The 22,862-nt window shown below is 41.5% G+C and overlaps 1 protein-coding gene across 1 annotated transcript in view; it reads right to left on the reverse strand.

The window, feature by feature from the left end:
* The window catches only part of igsf11 (immunoglobulin superfamily member 11), a 92,537-nt gene that overhangs the window by 15,558 nt on the left and 54,117 nt on the right, over positions 1-22,862 (reverse strand). Inside the window, exon 3 of the mRNA XM_056375001.1 lies at positions 926-1,089. Within this exon, the coding sequence (XP_056230976.1) occupies positions 926-1,089 (164 nt within the window). The remainder of the gene's footprint in view (positions 1-925; positions 1,090-22,862) is intronic.

Here is a 22,862-nt window from a genome sequence, read left to right on the forward strand (position 1 = left end):
GCAGGCGACAACAGAGATTGAAAAGTGATAGTTATCTAGACTATGAACACACCTTCAGTTTACTTCTATGTATATTACTATAGCTATGTATCTAATATCTATATCTTATATAACTCACAAATATCCAATAAAAGGTGCGTTCAGATGCACCAGAAAGAGAAATTTCATGTCTTTGTATTTGCACAAAATTGGTTTGCAGTCTGTATTTTTGCACTGCACATTTGGCATGCATGTGCCAAAATATATAGCATGCTAGCATGGGTTTTCTTTAGTGATAATCACCATGAGCAAGAGCCATTACTGTCTTGTTACTGCACTGGAGGTCCCTCAAGCCCCAAAGATCCTCTCTGTGGATGCATTGTGCTAATTTCTCAATTCTCAAGTTTTTAAACTAGAACAAATGTGTTTTCATTTTAATTTGGGTCACTTACCTCAATCTGTGTCAATTCGCCTGTCGCTGGATTGTTCCACTGACTCTCTATGCATTTGTGCAACCTCTGACATTCTCTTTGCACTGCATCTGAGCACACCTTACTACAGATGAAGAGTAAAGTCGTGTGTACCTGCTTTGACTGAAAGGTTGGTGTTGGGAAGCAGTACGGCCATCCACATGATGCATATACAGTAATGGTGCATTAGAACATAAGTTAGATGCATACAGCTTGTAGCAGAGTAGTAGCAGTCTTCTCAGTGTGTCTCAAAATAGTGCACAGCAGCTCTGCCTGTTTACTGACTCAACATCTGAACTCCGCATAATTACAAGCGTAACATCAATACTCTAATCAAACTGTTTTGCTGAGTCAAAATACCAAGGATATTGTTTTGTAACACTTCTTTAATCCAGCACTCACTGTCTGCTTTTTTTTTTTTTTGCTGAAAAAAACCAAGTCTGTCACTGGGAGTGCATAAGAGATGTGAACTGTACCTGTTCTGGCTGGTTGGCATTGGACAGCGGTATCACCATCCAGATGATGTTGAGGTTGTTGAGGGCAGCGCTGGTGGTGAAAGAGCAGGGCAGGACAGCTGCTTGGCCGCGGGCCACCTGGATACTGCTCTGGGACACCGTCACATCGAGCGCCCGCACACACACTGCAGGAGGAAGGAGGCAGTGATTAGGGTCTTATAGATAAGCACATACAGTACCAAGATGTTAACAAACAAAACAAAAGAACAGAAAGAGCAGAGAAGACATCTAAATGTAGCAATCACAGCTCCCAACAAATACATTTTGTACAATCTCTACTAGAAATCATTGCAGTTTGTAAGAGAAGCTGGATTGTAGAACAGAGGTAGGTCTATAAATACAAGAAATAATAATCAGCAGAACCTCTGCCATCTAGCGCCTAAATATATTTTTAAAAGCAAAAAGTCATGTTTAATCTCTCAATGCGTCCTCTCTGAGCTGCCTTTTCATCTTCATACGGCAAAACAAACATGATATCTGAACCAGGCTCATCTTTTGAAATGCTCTCAGCAGCTAAACAAACATCTAGACCACACTATGACGGATCACATGAAATATGTAATAGTTATATGGAGAAACAAGATCGGCTGTCTCTTGAGTTATTCATTTCCTAAAACAACTTGCCTCTTGCTGCTTTCATGGGAATGCAGGCTGTATCAATACATACAAAATGAACATGACAAGTGGGGATAGTAATGGTTATTTTGAATACTATTCACTGCTTCCTGTGCGTATACCATGTACTAAACAACCATGCACGTTCTCTAGTGCAACAAATGTTTACCATCTCAAACTAAGCAACCAAGGAGCTGCTTTCCTCATCTGGACTGAGCTGTCAGCCACAACAGACCCACAGAGACAAATATGTACATGCTGCATCCTATTTCTAGACCAGCTAAAGACATTACAGCCTAAATTAAGTTAGATTTCCCCCGCAAGCATGTATCCATGTCCAAAAAGCCCAGTGGGAAGTAATCTTATCTAAACATGGTGAGGAGGATGATGGCAGTGATATGATTACAGATAATTGATCATGTCCTGTGAATCGTCCTTGTTAGTGATAATGTAAGATGATGATCTTGACATAAGCCAATCACAGAAACCACTAGCATGTGCGTGGTATGTAGGAGTCAACCCAGATGTCAAGTGCAAGCAATGAAATCCCAACATTGCACAACAATATATATATATATATATATATATATATATATATATATACGTGTGTGTGTGTGTGTGTGTGTGTGTGTGTGTGTGTGTAAAACCAAGTTATCTGTATTATTTCTATTTTATTTTCCATCTGCTGACAATTTCAGAATTAAATTCTGCCGAATTTGGGTTTTTGCATATCACCATCACATTCTAGCTGACAGACTGCCTGTTGCTACCTCTCTGTCTGTCTGAAACCTGCTGGACTTCCTACGCTTCCCCTTCTGCTGGCAGACACCACACGCCCCAAGGCTCACTGCCGGCACAAAGGGAGATAGGCAGCGCATGAACTGCTCCGCTCAGCTGTGGTTTATAAGCGATATATTCATGAAAAGAAGTCCCATAAATTATGCAAGCAATTTCACTTAAAGGCATTATATTCCACTGGAATGTCAATATGTATCATTTACAGTAGCAGGTCCTCACTGTAACTCAATTGCTTAAATAATAAGACTGCGCGCATTAAGCAGCATGTACGTCACAATGCAGCTAATGAGCTTTCATCACTCTTATGACATCTACAATCTCAGACCATCAGTAGAAATACAATAAATAAGAAATTCTTAGCTCACTACTCTAATCTGATTGTCTTCTATCCTCTGTGTGCATAATGTTCACTTCCTGCACAGACTCAATCTACCCTTTGTTCTTATTGGAGGATTAACAGAGAAGAGGAGGAAGAAATATAAAAGGTTACAACTTTAACAGAATGTGTGATTGTATCGGCAGCATGAGATCAGTCTAAGAGTTTCTGCTCATGACCACACAGATATTAAATGTGCAAAACACAAGAAAGAAAGAAAGAAAGAAAGAAAGAAAGAAAGAAAGAAATATCCTGGAGGAATTGAAGATAGAAGGAGCATCTTATCATCTCTAAGCCTCCTCCAAGGCAGCAGTCTCTCAACCCCACAACAGCTGGAGGGCTCATTTCAAAACACTGGATTAGGGAACCTCTGCGCACAGAGCCTGTAAGCTCCCAAGACCAAGGAGGAACACACACACACACACACACACACACACACACACACACACACACACACACACACACACACACACACACATACACACACACACTAGCTCACATATGCACACATACAGTGCATACAGCGTGCACATATACACACATGCCCTCTTGACTCACAAACACATACCACCCACTAGCATGCACACATACTCAAACTCATCAGTATATGTCATTGGTGACATGTATGGTAGCCCTTTAGGGACACATTGTGAAAGACCCCAACTACACTCAGGCATTGCTTGGCGTTGCCTCATTATTGCACACAATTCTGCTGAAGCTTCACACCAGCTCTTCAGCTCTGCTCATGAAGCATGTCCGGTAGACAACCACTCTTCCACAATACAGACTGTAGAGTGTTTTATATGTGAGGGATGAATGGTGAGCCACTCATTGTCAAATATGGCCACCCAGATAAAAAATGTATTCACCACAGTATGATGTATAAAATATTTATAAAATATGATGCAGTGACGTTACAAAGACAAAGCAGGAACTGTGGCTGTGCTGGGTAACTGATATTATCTAATCACCAGCAGAATAAAGTAAACTGATTTGGGGAAATAGTGCCAAAGACAGGCCAGGTTTTGATACAGATGTTGCTACTATATTTCCCCCTGTTTTGCTCCTTTCTAACATCTTTCTTTATTATTCTTGCCCAAGGCTGAGTGTAGCACTGAGTTTTGCAGTCTTCATCATATCTCCCAGCTTAAGTGCAAAGGTGTGATGCAAATGAGCTGTCCATCTCACCGGATTTACACTCCAAGTCTCTCAGTTTTTCTGTCAAAAAAACTCACTTTTAGCCCTGAGCTGCCCCGAGGCGCAACTCAGCAGGTCCCAGACCAGTCTGACTGACAGGAAATAGCAAAAACTCAATATGCTTGCTCTCCCTGATGCTGACCATCTCCTGCCCACAGTTATATATACCTGTAGTAGATAAACGCTGCATTGTCACTTTTATTACATTACTGTGGGATGTTATTTCCACAACTTTTATATGCTCTTTAGATAAATACTTTGAGATAATTTAGTCAAGTCAAATTGATTAAACTTAATTTAACTCAACAGCCCACTGACCAGAATCAAATCAGCGAAAATATTTTGACTATAGAAGCTATTTAAATTATGGTTTGGAAATTTAACACTTAACTGTTGACACTATTTGCTAATTTTAGACAACTGGCAAGTTATCAGTTTAACTGAGCTTCACAGATTCAGGAGCTCCCTGGTGGTTTTGGGAACACTGTCAAGATAAGACTCTCTTAAGAGGTAAATGGGAAACTGTTTCTCTCTTAAAAACAGCACCCTATCATCTCCTGTTGTCTTTTTCATTTGGCATTTTTTTGTCAATAATTAAGAAATGAGCACCACCTGCAATTAACTATGTAATAACGTTACACAAAAAAGCTTCACATTCTTATTTTGATACATTATTCCATTAGCTTGCTGCCATTTTCACTGGCACTGACAATCACAGACTTGGGATAAATGATAGGCTACTCAACATTTGGAAGGTGATCCTATGTTTTTATGGAGTAGAAAGGACAACGGAATGACGAAAAATGAGGGAAGAAGTGAGAAAGGATATAGTATAGATGAGTAAAAGACAATAGAGTAGGAAAGCAGTGTGAAGTGTGAGAAGAAGGTTTGAGCAGTAATAGACGAGGAGGAAAAGAGACAAGAGAAAGATGCACCATGAGAAGAGAGGGACAGGAGTCAGGTAGGGAGGTAGAGAGAGGAAGAACAAATAAGCAAAAAGAAAGAAAAATGGAGGATAAAAGAAAGAGGGTGGATGCTGCTGTTTCCAGAGAGGCCTAATTGATAAAGTCACCCCAGGCAGTGCTAGAAGTGCTTGTGGAGTGGAGAGAACCAACAGCGTGGCTCTGTGAAAACCAATCTCTCCCCTCATTCGAGAGCCAAGTGTCAAAACTGCTGTTGATTAATGCATAAGAAAACCATACACCTCAGAGAGCATGGAACCCTGTCTCTGTGTGTGTGTGTGCGCGTGTGTGTGCGCTCACTCACTCAGTGCAACCATGATGGGATAGGGAACAAATGCAGGGTGAATGCAACACTTCCACTCTCACTCTCTCTCTCTCTCTCACACACACACACACACACACACACACACACACACACACACAATCCCTGCGTGGCAAGTCATTTGCATCCTGTGTTTTTTATTCATGTGGCTCTTTTATTCATAGGCTTTACTTTTATTTCAGTTTCAAACAAACGCCCCTGATGCTGTGATGTGATGAACCTCTGGCACAGCTTCATTGGGTGGGCTGGGACACACACAGACACACATGCACACACACACACATACATACTGTTTAAGTGAGTTGATTGATGATGTTGCTAAAAGTCTGACATAAGAGGGACAGCAGGACACACACTGATACATATATAAAAGTGAAATAAATCATCGTTTTCTGACACTAAACTAAAAAAACTAAAGTTTCTGGATTCTTCAACTTCAAATTTACACTCAATTACTTAGTATTTAGTTTTAAACCCAATTTTGCACACTATACCTCCAATATTCAGGTTTAGGCCAGATAGCAACATCGGTCAGTTTCATGTGTGTTATCCACCTTTTGTCGGCTGCATTTTCTCCAAGTGTGAGACCTCTTCAGAAGTGAGAGCAGAAGAGTAAGAGGGAGCGATGAGAGATTCAGCATAAAATCATGTATCTACTGCTTCAGGCATGACAGTTGGCAGCTCTGATCACTTTTCATGTTTAATCTGCATCCTTTTAGAATTTATTTTCAGACTCATATGCCAATTGCAATTCTTTTACCTCCACACTGCAAGGACAAAATAAAATAATAATAATAATAATAATAATAATAATAATACCATGAAATGAAACAAACACACCTACACTTGGATTCATGTGCCCGGACACCTGCGCCCACACACAAGTGGAGCTCTGTGTCCCATTCTCTTCCTGAAGACCCGGGGGCTTCATGATGAGCTGTGCTCTTGTATGTAGCGGACCCTGTGATGTTGCCACTGCCTGTGAGGCACCAAGGCGAACCAACAAGCGAGCAAAGACATCCGTGTGAAACTCAGGTGGCATAGTTGTGTACCCAGCTGCTCAATAGCAACTCATCAAGCACCATGCTCAAAGCACTGCTGAGGTAAAAATAAAGTCACAAACCAACTCATTTTTCATCCTGAAAGGGTGTTAAATCTCTGTCTGTGCTTTGTTAGCTGTAATGGTGTTTGACTAGGAAATTGTATAGATCTTTTCTAATGTATAAATAGTAGTTTGGCACAGTTATCTTAAGATTTTAAAAGATTTTCATGGAATAGACATTGTCAAATGAGAAGACTAATACCACTTTCATATCTACCCATTATCTATAGCCAGGACACGTGCTCATCTTAGCTTAGCGTAAAGACTGGCAACGGTAAAGAGCTCAGCCACCTCAGTCCAAAGGTGAAAAAAATCCACCTACATCTCACGTTTAATCAAAACAGCAAAAACAAAGCCGCATAATAACAACAAGTCGTTTGATGGGGGCTAATGTGCTAGAACATCACTTGGCTGGGCACAGTTACTTGGTGGAGTGGCCTAATCAAGACCATTAATTGTCATTTTCAATGTGTCAGTTAATGAGTTTTCTTTTATTAGCTTTGGACAGTAGCCTTGCTCGCTGTTTTCTTCCCTGCTCTTTCCATTATTTATGCAAACCTTACTGGCTGCATATTGCTGTATACGGCTGCATGTTTAAAGGCCAGATTCATCAGTTCATCAGTTTTCTTAACTAACTCTTGACAAGAAAGAATAAGCACATTTTCCAAAATGTAAGCATGTGAAGCAAACTATACTGTCTAACTTCCTGCCAAGCTGTTGATACTACATGTTACATATAACGTTACATATAGTCTTTTTGTTAACCACTCAAGCTACATCTGACTGCAATAACCTCACACTCACTTTCTCTAGATAAACCTGCAAAAGGATGTTAGACATCAAAGTAAACAAACTTAACCTTTAGGACAGGCCTGTTTATAACCACGGTCCAGAGGGGCCACATTATAAAAGGTCCTCATTCATATTTCACAAAGAAGCAAACATTGGTCTGTCTACTGTGTTCAGAGCACACAAACACTGCTAACAACAGAACTGGCTGAACTAAAGCTGAAAAAAAAAACTCTTCGGCGTCTGCCTGCATGCATTGTTCTAGTTCAAAGGTGGTGCATATTTTATCATCATTTTATTTTCAAAAATACTGACAACAATAATGTGTGTATGCAACAAGTTGGTACATGAAGTGATATATAAAAAACTTAAGGGAACTCGCATGATGATGTCAGCTTATTGTCCTTTCCTTTCCTTTCCCTCTTCAGCCCATCCAGCAAACCCTCATCCAATGAAAGAGCCTTAAAAATCTCTTGCTCATCCTCCCCCTCATCCCCTGCCCTGCCCATCCCATTTGACCTATTAGCCACAGCCAACTCCCGAACAGGGCCCACTGACTAGCCTACATAGCTTAATACTCTCCTCTGAACTGTACTGAGTCCGACTAGTCCAGCTTACTGCACTCCTAATGCACTGCTACTATAAATGCAAGATCTTATAGCCCACATACAAGCTATGGCATGTAGCATCGTTCACTCTATTTGCTCACAGCTTCGCTTACAAACAGTCTCACAGTCATGACTTGAGAGTCAAATTGTGTTTTAGTTCTTTCTCATTTTGGCTAAACCTTAACCAGATTACGCTGCGCTGCATTGCAACGATATCAAATGCACAGGATAAAAGCATGGTAACAAACCAGATGTTTGACCTAATTTACATTACATAAATGATACGCACTTAGTCTGGTCACATGCTGTACACAAAGAAGCGTACATCACATGAGGAGCAGCACATCCCCGCTGGCTCCTCATGAGGCAGCTTGCTGTTGCTGACTGTTTATGTGTGATTAGCCCACCATCCAATACTCAAACTTGCAATATTATCCAAACACAGTCGTTATCTTAATACATTTTATAACAAAAAGCAATACAGTCTGGTTAGACAGAAGTATGCAAGGATGCAACTGAAATTGTGCAGCAAATATGTAACGTATTAACATAATGTAGAAACATAATTGGAAGTTTTGCAAATTACTGTTGCAAAAAAGTTGAAAATAAATGTTATTTTGGAGTAACTGTGTAACAAAAAAGATCTCCATTTATGAGTGACAAGCCGAAGGTTACTTGCTAATGCAAATGAACAGAGGGAAAGTTATTGTGAACAAGCTGACGGGTGATCAAACCAGTGTGCTCGCTGTGTGCACTGAGCAAGCAGAAGGTTGAAGTAGGCCACTGCCCTCGTGCACAGATAAGCCTGGGCACTGGAAGACTACTGCTAAAGCAGCAAACAGATGGCTCTGCACATGCAGCCCTGGACACAACTACACATACACACACACACACACACACGCACACGCACACACAATGTCCAAAAAACATCAAGTACCAACTTCAGTGGAGTACACTAATCACAAATATACAGCCCTAATCTAAAATACTGCCGCCATCCGTCATACTGCATCCAAAATAAATAATTAAATAAAACATGCTGTTTTGCAAGTTGCCAGCACATGTCGTCCTGTATGTTGTTTTAAATGACAGCTGAGCAACCAGACCTGGATTCCCCCAAAGAGTCAGACCCTGTTCCTGTCAGCCACCAGCCACCTCGCAGCCTTCATACTGTCTCTGTGTAGTAACCCCACTCCCTGGCAGACTTGTATGTTTGGCAAACCTGTCATAGTGTCTGCACGTAAATCTAACATCCTGGCAAGCATACTGATCTGCCAGTAAGATGACATGATTGGCAAGGGGCTCTGTTTTGCTATTTGGCAGCTGCCATTCTCCAGTCCCTTTTCACTGGCCGACAATAGCCTGGTTCTGCCAAAGGCGTCCAAATGAAGCAGCGGAGGGCATCTCCACATCTGGTACGTAGATATAGAGGTGAGAGTTAGCAAGATCAAGGGCATAAAAACTGCAGCACTCTCACAACGTGTGCCTTCAGTCTACACAGACATTGTGTCAACTAAAGGAATTCATGGCATAAATTGCATCAGGTATTTTACCCTTAAATAAATCAAAGACACACCTATGTAGACTGGTTTGTAGAGGTAAATTCCCCATAAAACTCTTCCAAATGTATATGCTTGAAGTTTGCTGCAGATGTTGCACCAATGGACCCTGAAACTGTTGTGTGGTGGAAAGGTGTGTCCTGCATGTCTGCAGGTAAAGCCAGACTACTGGCACTCTCTCCACTGTCTGTACGGCACAGGTTAACACAAATACAGTCTAAGCTTCTCAGTCAGCCAGCCAGAGCCTCACAGCACCAGTCAGCTGATAATACTCGAGGAGTATTCCTGGAACTAGCGGTTAGCCTAAGGTAACCTTGTCTGATGGCCCTTAGTTAGTAATTGGCTTGGAGGCAGAGATTGCTCCCCCCTCTCTGCATTGACTTACCCGTCTTTGTTCTTTTCTTTGTTTCTTTTCCCACTCACTCTGCCTGGTTTGATCTCTCCCTCTCTCTCGTTCTTCCTCTCTCTTTCTCTAAAGTAGCTCTCCAAATGAAGCCCACCAACACTAGCCGGGCCACCTGGGAGCAGCAGCGCTTCTGCGGGTGATTTGGTCAGTACAGTTCTCCAGCAATAAGGGCCTGTAATGATTTATCTTCTGTTTGAGTCCCTGTGTGGCTCACCTTCACAATGAACCCTCGCTCAACTCAGTGCCACTTATGTGCACTATCAGAGGGAAGCAGCGAGTGGGGGGGTTGAGCAAAGTCCTGAACCACAGTTGATTTCAGATATTTTCAATTGGTTTAAGAAAAAATGCTTTGTTTCAGATAAATCTTTATTTTTAACAGATACAAAGTTGAGAGAAGTAAAATATGAGTATTAAAACTGGACCTTTACTATTATCACTGTTTCTATAAAACTTTACTTTAACCTATGTTTGCTGATAGCGATGTTCTCTGTTATAGGAACACCCTGCTCCACATTGTTGTTGTTGTTGTCTGACCTCAGAAGCTGATCCTACAGTAAGTGTGTTTCCAACTACGCTATATAGCACAGAACAGTGTAAGATATAAGATTTGAATGGTAGGGGCCAACTGTCTGGGCAAATGCAGATAAATACAGTATATGAAGTATTTGTGTGATGCTATTATTAAATATTATTTTCCCTACTGAGTTTCACCTGCAGTTTCCAACAAAAAAGGTTCTGCTTTGACATAACACATATTCTTACACACATAAGATCAGTCTGGACAAACTTGTGCTATATTTGAAAGGACTGAGAACCGAGTGACTGCACTTAACCAGCTGTCACACACACACACACACACACACACACACACACATACACACACACACACTCACACACACACACACGCTTCCCCTGCACTTTTTTGCCCCCCAGTGTCACAAAGGTCTGTGATCTCCCCGTGGACAGCTGCTCTCAGCTGACTCTGCCATGACATACGACTGGCCAAGTGATGCATGTTGTTATTTAGAGAAGAAATAACAACAGCTATTGATTCCCTTCAAAAAGCCATTTGAATCTCATTTAAAAAACCTTTTTGTTTACTCTGCTGTCTCATTTAGTGACGCCATTTATAGATCAGCACAGTCATCTTTTGATGCATTTTTTTCAGCTGATGTAGAAACAGAGGAGGGAGGGGACAGACATGGATTTGTTGTTTGTTTTTTTTAAATAGACATTTGACTTTGTTTGTTTGTATAAATAAGCATGGGTTATAAATAGTGCACTGACATGTGGATGGCAAATACACATATAAGATAAGTCATATGAGAACTCAGAACATATTATGCGATTTCATTCCCTGATTGACAATACATAAGCATTTCCAATAACAGAGAAGCTCAGCCTCCTCCTTGCATAACAAATAATGTGTACGATATTACGTCAGAGCTGAAACCTCCAAATGGAAATGGCCTTATATGGACTACAAAAACATCAGTGGCATACAAGAACACACCATACACCAATCATTATTGCACTCCTTCAATCTGCTTTGATTTCTGTCTCAACCGGCTCTGGTCTACTTCTACTAATCAGATGTAAATAATAAACTCAAATACATTTGAAATGGTAATTTGTGGGAAAACTCAAAAAAGTGCTTCTGCGTGGAGAGTTGTGGTCTTTTTTTGAACAATCCCTTTGATGTGCGCTTGTGTCTAGGTGTTGACCAGCATGGTGATGCTTTCTAAGTTATTCTGTGTTTGGAGGTTTGATGTAGGTCAAATGCTGGCTCAGCAAACACTGGGAACCAGCCTACATTCTCATTCTGCACACTGGTCAAATTTACATGCCATTTCATTCAGAGGAAACTTTACTGCACTAACACACCGATCCCGAAGACACACACACCTCCGTCGTTCCTCTAGTATTCAGCAAAAAACAGCTCTAAAAAAAAAAATAATAAAAAAAAAGAAATCAACACACAACACGCTGAGTCAGCTCTCTTCGGGCAACAAGGGCTCTTTCCCAGACAGCGAGGAAACGAACAAGTCAAAAGCACCACACTGATTGCTGAGGAGAAGTTTTCTTACAGTCTGATCAGTCAAAATCAACTCTTTGAACAGCTGACCAGCTTTCAATGCACTCATATGTTAAAAGACTGAGTGGAAAAGTTTGTATGCAACATTTAATTATCATTACACTTAACTTGTCTGAGAAACTGAGACATACCTATAGGCATCACAAAGATAATACTTTTTGCAGAGCTGCGCTTATAAATATACACATGAATGGGTTTCTATTTTCTTGTGTTTTTAGCATTAGATGGTTACAACTTCAAGTCAGAAACAGCACTTTTACATATCAACTATTAATTGCCCAATAACATTTTTATTGAGGCACTCACTGACTTTAATATAGCATCCCATTGAGAACTCAGAGGTTCCTCACTGGAACTCCTGCAGCCGGCGTGGCTGCACTTTGGGAGTTAGATAATGCTGTTGTCAGTCAGTGACCTCTTCCTTGGTAACAGGCGCTGTGTAAGCCTCTGTGTGTGTGTGTGTGTGTGTGTGTGTGTGTGTGTGTGTGTGTGTGTGTGTGTGTGTGGTTGTGTGTGCGCATGTGTGTTTATGCATGTGCTTGATGGAGCAGAGCCCCAATGCTGAGCACATCTGCTCCGGACGCCCCTGGCACTGCCATATGGCTGGCAAACATGCCTCCTACTCCTCCTCCACAAAGAGAGAGTTTGCAATGAAAAGAGAAAATGAGTGAAAATGAGTGTGCGTGCATGACAGGGGAAAAAAGCGTGTAAGAGACAGTGGGAGCGAAGGAAGGCAGAAGAGAGTAACAGCTGATGAATGAGGAGCCGCACGTGCTGCCCATTAGGCATAGTGGACAGATCCACTCCACCTCCAAACACACTAATGTTTTAAACACCACAACACGACTGCATTCTTCCATCCACACCAAGCCGGAGTCAAATACTGATTACATAACAGCTTCCTCTTAGCCACAGTCTTAACCTGACTAATGAGAGGGTGACAAATCAAAAGGTTTTGCAGCATTATATCAAGGTGTATGTCATGTTTTCCTGGTTAAGGGATGCATGTACAATAGGTGAAGAGAATTGTGTGAGGCCTTTCTAAAACCCAGTGGAAACAACTGCAGCCAGGAATAAGCAAAGTCACCTTTTTGTAGTCAAAGTCCTTCAAAATTGCATCTAATCTTTTGAATATGACAGTCGAGCACCTGTAGGCTTTCAAGGCAGGCTGGTAGGTTTGTAGTAGGCTTTGGTCGCCTTGGATTCACTGCAGTCATGATGCAGTCCAATGGTGGTTTCAAAACATCTCTATAAAATCCTGGAACCAGTTCTGCACACTGCTCCACTGTCTATCCATATCTACAGTGTGTTTCAAATACACTTATAAAGAGGTGTGTTCACTGGGTTGTGCACATTAGAGGACATCCTACCTGTGAGCTCCTTGCTGGCAAATGAAAATAAACATCTGGTGACTCTATATGTGTCCACCTCCATCAGTATCTACCTACACCCTCCCTATGGTGAAGGCTGGACTGGAAAAATGGGTAAAATAGCAATTCACATTCTGTGCTAAATATTAACAATTACTGTAATGTCCATACTGTAAGCTTCATTACAACTGGAAACTACCACCCGCTAACTCCTCAGAAGATGCATGTCACACTATATCACATACAACTTCAGCAGTTGTATGAGATGTGGTGTTCAAGTTCAAGCTTTTCATTTTGCTTTTTACCATTTCAAAGGCCACAGCATGTACTGAAGTTAAGGCCTTGCTTATATCTGACATGTGAATCTTTCTGAGCATGATGTACAGTATCAGAGGCACCAGGCGTTGCTTTAAACTCCTTCCTCCTGCCCTCCTCCTCCTCCTCCCTATCTCCTCTTATCTCCCCCAGCTCCCTCCTTTTCTTCCTTTCCTCCTCTTCTCTCCTCTGCTGCCTAGGGCTTTTCATGTAGACTGCGTTAATATGAGGAAATCAATACCTTCACTACGTCGGCTGTCGAGGTACAGGTCAGAGAGTTGGTTGTGGGGATGGGGGGTTGGCAGTGGGGTGGGGTGGAGGTGTGTGCTTGTGTGTGGGAGGGAGGGGGGTGTATGTTGCTTGATAAACGCAGGCCCATTGATCTTTTCTGCACATCCTTGTGTGCATGAAGGTCCGCCGAGACTCCTCAGGGCCTGACTGACAGGCAGTGAGCTGGTCCTGGGCCTCAGAGGCGGGCCGTGTGTGTGTGTGTGTGTGTGTGTGTGTGTGTGTGTGTGTGTGTGTGTGTGTGTGTGTGTGTGTGTGTGTGTGTGTGTGTGTGTTTGTGCGTGCGCATGTTTGTGTGTGTGTGTGGTCATGTGAGACTGTGAGACTTGTAAAAAGACTGTATGAGAGCCTTGTTTAATTACCAGTGATGGGAGAAATATTTAGTTACTTATGTAAAGTACCAATATAACAATGTAAAATAATCCATTACAAATAAAAGTCCAGTCTTAGACATGTTACTGTCAGTAAAAGTGCAGAATTACTATCAAAATGTTTTGAAAGTCAAAGTACTCATTGTGTATTAGAATGGCTCCTGCCTGTGATATAGTCTCATACAGGAGATTACTACTGCTACATTCATGTTTAAGTTGCAGTCTGACCGTGTGTTAACAGTGTGGCAATGACTTTGTCATTTGATGAATTGCACATTTGTTTGGTAATACGCACCACTAAAGCCCAGTGTCACCGTCCAATGCAAACTATGCATCATCTAAATGTCAACTTTTCATGAGCTGAGGCAAACAGCCTTGCTTTTAGTTTTCTAACATTCCTACCAGTTTTCTTTAGCGTAAGGAAAAAAAAATTTTTCTCAACCCATACAGAAACATGCAATCCTCCGATGTATCTTCAAAATCACCAAAACTGTTAATATGTGGTTTTCATTCGACAATAGCAACAAAATCTTAAAGTAACTGTTGTATTAACAACTATTCCTGGGCCCCCGTCTTTAAGAGGGACCCCGTCTAACACATTCATTTATTCATAACTGTTGATTGGTTTGATCTTTGGCGATATCATCATTTGTTTGTATGTATGATAAAAAGTATGATACACTCCAGTATGATGCAGTGGAATAGAAGTAAAGGGTAAATGGACTCTTATATTGTGCTTTTATTCAATGCACTTTACGATTTGCCCGTTGTTCATTCATTCACACACACACACACACACACACACACACACACACACACACATACATATTAGTGTTAGCTACCACGCAAGGTGTTAGCCTAATCATCAGTATGGGATATGGATAACCATCAAGCTTGTGATTAGTGGATAATCACAAGCTATTATAAAATTTACCATAAAAAGAAAATGAAAATACTTAAGTGCAAGCATCTCAAAATTACACTTAAGTATTTCACGTGAATAAATGTACTTAGTTACATTCTACAACTGTATATCAGGAAGAGGAGAGTTGGCAACACAACTACGCTCCCACCTGTCAGGTCTTCCAAATACAACACGGATACTGTATGTTTGCTACTGCCCAGCCCTTGGAGGCTTACAGTAATGTAGGTCTGTTCAGGGGCTAGATACGGGAGCTGTTGTCCATTATCCTTCAATGATCCATCTCTTCAACTCTGTTTCTCTGCCTCTGTCACCCTCTGCCTCTCGCACTATATCCCCCCTTTGTGAAGGAAAATCCATATGAGCTGGACAGGGAGTCCGTGGTATTATTATGGGAGCTTAACATCCAGCTAAGGGGGTTTAAAATGTTGAAGGCTTGATATGTTAGCCTTAACGTTTCACTCAAAGCACAGAGAAATGGTGTAGTCATAGAAATGGCAAACTGGCAGTTGGCTCAGTATTTCTGGGGGGTGGGGTGTGGTACTAAATGGACTACCTTTTTGGAGAGCAAGACTTTTACAAGGAGTTTCTAACCTGCAATGATTCATTCGCGGAGACATCAGTTTTGGGTGAAAGTTCAGCAGAATCAAGAAGTGTTAATAGCACACACGCTGTCCTCTTTCTTTGAGATTCTTTGTTTCAGTCTATCTATTCTCACACACACACACACACACACACACACAAAGAACACACCCCTCAATAATCAGTTGCGCTATTCGCTGCTCGGGGCTACACACAGAATGAACGCATTCATCACATAATTACTGTGGAGGCAGTCACACACTTCATCAGTCTATTCCTGTCTCCAAGAGCCCCGGAGAGAACAGCGAATGCATAAGATTTCCAAAAGATATTATGAAATTCTTATACCTCCATCTAAGGAAAGTCAAAAGAAAGGAGCAGGATTTACAAAGCATCAAAGTGACATCTTGACTGATACACACATCTACGCCCAGGCCGTACAGTTGAAAGAGGAGGAATCAAGGAAGGCGGATGCTCGCATGATCGAAAAGGCTGATGAATCTTTAAAAACCTCTCCCATACTAAGAAATATCTTCAAAAAATATAACTGTCTTTCTCACAGCAGAAGATAAGTGGCAATTCAGAGAGGCATCAGTGTAAAATCAGAGCGGCTGAGAGAGCCGTAAAGGGAGAGGTGTCTGTAAGGGATAGGATGAAATAAGAGTAGAGATATAAAAGGTGAAGCCTTAATGTTGGGTGATCTACGATGGTAGGGGTGAGCGGGCCGATGGCTCACGTTGGGAGGAGATTGGAAATCAATGAGAGTGTAAAAGACGCAGAATGGTGAACGTCATGTGAGACCTCTGAACTTGAAGAAAGCTGGAGCTACCTAATAAAATTGAGTGATTAGTGGGAGAGGGGTCGAGTGCACATGTTGGCAAATATAAATTGTGGATCTATGTGATCTTAAATGGCTCTAACATAGACTTAGAACGGTATAAATGCATGGATCTATTTACTGTGTGGCCTGTAGTCTCTTCTTTTCTTAACCCTTGTCTATCAGATAAAAATACCTTTGGTTTTCATGTAACCAGGACTCAACCAAGTCCATGTTTATATTGCTTCATTTGTTTCAATGACACAAACAAGGGAAACTGATCACTGTAAAAACCTTTCCTTTTTTTTTGAGAATGCATCCTTTTGGATCACACCTCCGCACTGTGGACCGGTATCTCCACCTGTAACAACTTTTATTCAGTTCCCTCTGAGCACATAAAGTGTTTGACCAGATCTACACAGAGCTTTTTTCTCTTGTTTAGCTCAGATGTCGACCTCCAGTTTTAAGAAGGAATTTCATTTTGTAATTAAGCATTCATTAACGGTAACTTGTCTTTTCATTAAGCCTCCTTTTATACACTTTGCTCTTTCAATCTTAATGCTCGTCTTGTTGCCTCCTCATCTCGTGCATTTAATTCTACATTTCCCTTTAGTTCAAAATCTTACATTGTACATTTGCAGTTCAGCTGCACAAAACGTGCTCCATTGTTTCATCCACCCCCCCCCCCCTTAAGAGCCATTAGTCATGACACAAATGACCCCACTGGCATAGAGTTAAAATTACAAATTAAGAATTAAGACGTTTATTGATCAAATCATCGACTAACTCCACTGAGTGACAATGTAATTTCATTATGTTCCGCGGGTGTTAATGGCTTCAGAGAAAGTAATAGCTGCATACTGTTGTGGTGTTTTGTTGTTTTCCTCTCCCCCTGTGTGGACCGGCTCAGACATCAGGGGGTGTAGTGCGGGTGGTATCGCTGTGTGGAATTTTTTGTGCTGGAGCCAATGAAAGCGTTTCCATCATAGCATCATTTACATTCAAATTAATGCCATCAAAAGCTAGGCTGAATGTTCAATGAGCAGAGAGTGGGACTTTGCTGTCAGCACCCTCCTCTCTGGAGAGAGAGAGAGAGGAGAGGTAAAGACAGGGAAAGAGAGAGAGTAGTGGGGGATACAGTGAAAGTATTGTAAGGTGAGGTGAGTGATACGAAGTAGAAGCAGCGTTTGATTTTAATATTTGAATCAAATAACTGAAACAAAGAAACTCGCAAACTAATGATGACTGATTCCTTGTGGAGAGGATTGGTGCTAAAAATGGAACAAAGTAAGTGATTGCAGAGTTGAAAGCACGCATATCATTCATCCATCACTCACTGATCACTATTATTATGCCCGCACCAGAACAATCATCACTATTGATCCACTTTAATCAATAACAGAGCTATAAACCCAACCGTTGCCATCTCACACACTCACAAACACACAGATATACACAAAGCTTTAGGGCAGGGCAGAGAGCAGCCCAACAGCTTGCCTGCAGTGGCATAATTGCATAGCATGTCAAAAACAGTAATAAATAAATCAGTGATTACTTCCCTTTGTGAAGTGCTGCAGCCCCATTATTGAATATTCATGTAGGTAAATACATTCGTGCAAGCTTCTCTCCTGGGTTTTACAGTTTGCTTTTTTTCTGTGGTTTTAAACCGTCTCTTGTCTCACTGCGCGGGGAGGAACACAACAGAAATGCTTTGAAAAGACACGAGTGCTCTTTATGTGTTTATGCATCATACATGTGCATATTTTAAAGGTTCTTACGATATTATCACGTTTGCTCTTTCTTGAATCTATGGAAATCTGTGGATGTTACTTTGCTCTGTTGACCCCCAGTGATCAATTTTATATAGAAATTCAGAGCTGATTGCTATTGACAAGGGAGCCATTGATTCCTGATCCCCCGAGGCAGATATCCGTGTGACGTGACATACAAAGTGTCATTTCCCACTCCATTGTTTCCATAATATCTCATTGGCGTGGGGACAGAATAATACCACCTTTCTGACCTGCTCGTCTCCATTATCTCTTCCTACACCACTAACACAATCTCTCCACTTGCAGCTTCTCCCTCCCACTCTCTGCCTGTCTCCTCTAATATCTTGATTGCATGAGAATGTTTGCTCCGTCTCTTATTCACTCTCTCTCTTACATCCTCTGATGTCAGCGTTTGTGCACGAGCACGTATCTGTGCGCCACCGGTCTAATGTATAAGGTACTATACACATGCACAAGCGTGTATCTACACACACACACACACACACACACACACACACACACACACACACACACACACACACACACACACACACACACACACACACATGCACATACACCATTGATGGCAACTTAGCCTGCATGATTACTGTGACTCTAAGCTGCTTAGGGGTTCTGTCCCATCTGGCTCTGGTGTTTGCAGCATCATTCAACTGCCCCCCCCCCCCCCCCCCCCCCTTTCCCCACCACCTCCACCCCACACACATTGCCCCTTTCCCCAAACCTCCGCCTCCTGTTTCATCCCTGTCATCCACTCTCCCCACACACACACACACACACACACACACACACACACACACACACACACACACACACACAGCAGGAGAACAGAGGCGGAGCAAAAGGGATGATAATCCTGCGTAATCTGGGTTTACCAACTATTAGGGCTCTGCAATGTTTTCTTACGTAATCTAATCATCCGTAGAAACGTGCGGTCATCCACCGGAGTGAGCTTGTCTGTATGTGTGTTCAAAGTAGAAGCCGGAAGGGATGCCTCCTCGTGCCACCTGGACCATGTGGGAGGAAACACACACGCACATACATACACGCACAGGCCAAAGTTTCACACACACACACAGATATAGATTATGGTGTTATTGCTCACATTTGCAGGTTAGTTCTTAGTCTGCATGCCTATTGTGTAGACCCTCACCGAAAAACCACACACATGCACAAGCGCGCATCTACACAACACACACACACACACACACACACACACACACACACACACACACACAGTACATGTGGCCAGGAAAGTCTGTAATTTAAAGTTTAGTGCCACATCAGAGGGCGTTCAGACTCCAGCTGCTCGAATAAACCTCCTGCCTCCTGGTGATGGAGGAAACACACACTCAAATAAACACAATTAAACACAACAAACACATCAAACAAAACAAATGTTTTTGACCCTGACTGCAACAGTATCTGCTGACTTTTGTCGTTGCAAAGTGCATGGATGTGGAAAACATTATTCATTGTAATGGAAGGTGTTTTTTTTTTCGAGGGATGAACTTTTTGTGACCTTTTCACATCATACATCATTCACATTAATAGATTTAAAGGAAAAGAAAATTTTAAGGTAGAGCCTGAGAGAGCTTGTTAATGTTTTTGTGTTCGATTATTAATGAGACATAAATTCATTTGTTAAAGATAACTCAACCAATGCGTAAATCATCCAGGTTAACTATCACGCAAGTGTTGTATCCTTAAGCTAAATGCCTTCAGAGGAAATGAGTTGTGCTGCACCCTGGTGCACGAGCATATGATTTGAGAGACGCCGTAAATATTGCATGTGTAATCTTGTGTAAATCAGTTTAAGTCAATGTTATTTTGCACTGTGCTCTGCATTCGACACCCAGAAGATACAGGGTGAAACAGATTGTGAGGACAATATATAGTTTCATGCTGTAGCCTTATGACATATGGATAAAAGGGATTAAGCTCATCCATAAACTGAATCATGCAACACCGATCTGGCACGGTGCACATGCTCTCTCTGAAGATCTAGGGATGATACAGAGAGCAAGGGATAAATCCCCAGAATTCTTTTTTATCTGTTGTAGAAAACATGCTGCCTCATTGCACTTCACACACATGATTTTTTTTTTGTCTACATCATGATGTCTAAGGGAATGAAAAGAATACAAGGGCTGCCATTAGTTCCTCTCACTCTCGAGGAGAAAGCACAAGTGACAAGTGGCAGATGTGGACGTTAAGTCAAACATTTACGTGCATTTGCAGAAATATTTCTCTTCAGTCAGTGCTGCTCGTAAAACTAGAACATAGCAGTCCATATCGAGTTAGAGCTTTCTGCGCTTTTACTCCAAAAACCTCCAGAGGATTTCCCTGCGTGACTATTACAGATTCTATTTCTGTGAAGGATGTCATTGGGTTTTCTCATTTTTGTCTCTTTCTGTCTGCCTAACTGGCTGTGCTGCTGGCATGTCTTTTTTTTTTTTTTTTTTTAACAAATCTCCCTGCACCGTTCTCTGTCTCTCTCTCTCTCACACACACTGCACATGCACTTTCACAAACAAAACAAGAATCAACTAACATAAAGTACACATAGACACTACCGCTTTTCTCCTTTTCGAAAGAACTGCTGACCTGAAAAAGGTCCAATCAGTAATACATGTGACCTCAGTGGTTACCCAATGGGGGGCAGAATCGAAAGTCAGGGGATGGCAGTGCATTCAGGCTTAGATGTGTTTTTTTTTTTGTTTTTTTAAATGTAATCTGGAAAATTCAAATTTCATATTAACCACTTCACAAATCCAAATTGTCAAAGACCACCTCAAGTATTTTCCTTTATTGTCTATTTTCTTTTAAATCAGAGTATTTGATTTTCCTTAGCATATTTCTTCAGGTACCTTCAAATTAAAAGCTTTCTTGCACTCCCCTACCAACTGGTTGGGGACTGTATTTATAAAGACCTTACTGAGCACAGCTTTAGGCCTCACCCTCTTTTGACCATCTTAAATCAAAATGGGAGGACAATGTGACAGGGCCACAAATATTGTGGGATGCATATCTGTTGCACTCCAAGGCTCATACACAGGGATGTCCTATGTGGTGTCACCTTAAAGCTGTTATTCTATTTTTTCGCACAATATACAACATTAAACTTCAGAAACAGCTAGATGTGAGTTAAACAGCAAAACTTAAAAGGCCAAGCAGAGTAAACTTTTTCTGGATCAGAACCGAGAGCTCAACTATGGTTTGTCTTACCTGGCTCGGCCTTTTCTCAAAAGACATTCAGCGACATTCAGAGCTGCAGTTTGAGCAGTGTGTGGCTGGAAGAGGAAAAGGCCAGTTTGTCTGACTATTGTTACAGAGAGAGAGAGAGAGAGGGAGAGTGTGCAGCCATTTATCTAGCATTTACTTTCCCCATCTGTGGTACCAGCATAGATAACAGTCCCTGTAGCTGCTGAACAGCCGAATGACTTCCAGACTTTCTTAGCAATAAATAAATAAATCAGAAAATAAACTGAAAATAAAACAGAAAAGGGGGGGGGGGGATTAGATAGCCTTCCACTAATGTGTGTGTGTGTGTGTGTGTGTGTGTGTGTGTGTGTGTGTGTGTGTGTGTGTGTGTGTGTGTGTGTGTCTTGAGAAAAGGAGGCAGGGAAAATGTGGGGGCAAAAAGGGAGTGAATTAGTGACAGAGCGAGGGAGGGAGATAGAGGGAGAGATGAGGCACCCATCATGCTCAGAGAGGCTCACATTATGAATGATTCATGCGTTCATCTTTAACGATATTTGAAGAACTTTCGATTTTCTCAAATGGAATCTCTTCACATCCCCCCACTTCCCCAGCAGTGAAAATGTCTCTGGTTGATATTTCTTATAAGGAAAGCAATGCATATCCGTCTTATCACATCCATATTTTAATTTATGTTTAATTCACATCATTTTTTTTATCTGACATATATTGCAAAGGGCATTGGCAGGCCTATAAGCTAATTTGATCGCTAACTTTGGATTGGATACAGTAAAGAAAATGTCATATGGGAAAATATTTGCATAGACTAATCTGAATATGATCACGTTAGATTATTAGGGTCTGAAGAAGAATGATAGTGGGGGATTGCTGTCTGAGGTTCAATAGCAGAGAATAATATACTGTCATTAAACAAAGAGCAGGATTCATTGTTGAGGGAAGACACAGGCTGGTAAAGGCACACTCTGTGCTGGCTACTGTGCTGTCTATTCATTATAAGTGAGACAATGGGAATAAAACCAGGACAGTATGTGTTTTGACGGCCAACATTATCACTATTCACCACTCTCCACAGCGGAGGAATAAAGAAATCTTGGCTGAGATGCTCAACTCTGCATGAGTCTGTCCGATGGGAGCCTTCAGTACAACATGAAGATAGTTGAAGTATATACAGTGTTTTTGTGCTTTAGCAAGTGATGTAAATGGTACCAAAGTGCATCTCTGCCTTGCTGTTTTCTCATTCCCATTCACATTAATCCCATGTGGGGACTGCGGCTAATGAAGTCATGATTGCTTAGCTGTCTGCGTGCTAAGCGATTAACAAATAATGAGAAAACCGATGAGTCTAGGTACTATAGGCATCATTCACCTGTAAAATACAGACTTGTGAGGTGT

This window comes from Seriola aureovittata, chromosome 4 (genome assembly GCF_021018895.1).
Source record: "Seriola aureovittata isolate HTS-2021-v1 ecotype China chromosome 4, ASM2101889v1, whole genome shotgun sequence".
Taxonomy (NCBI): domain Eukaryota; kingdom Metazoa; phylum Chordata; class Actinopteri; order Carangiformes; family Carangidae; genus Seriola; species Seriola aureovittata.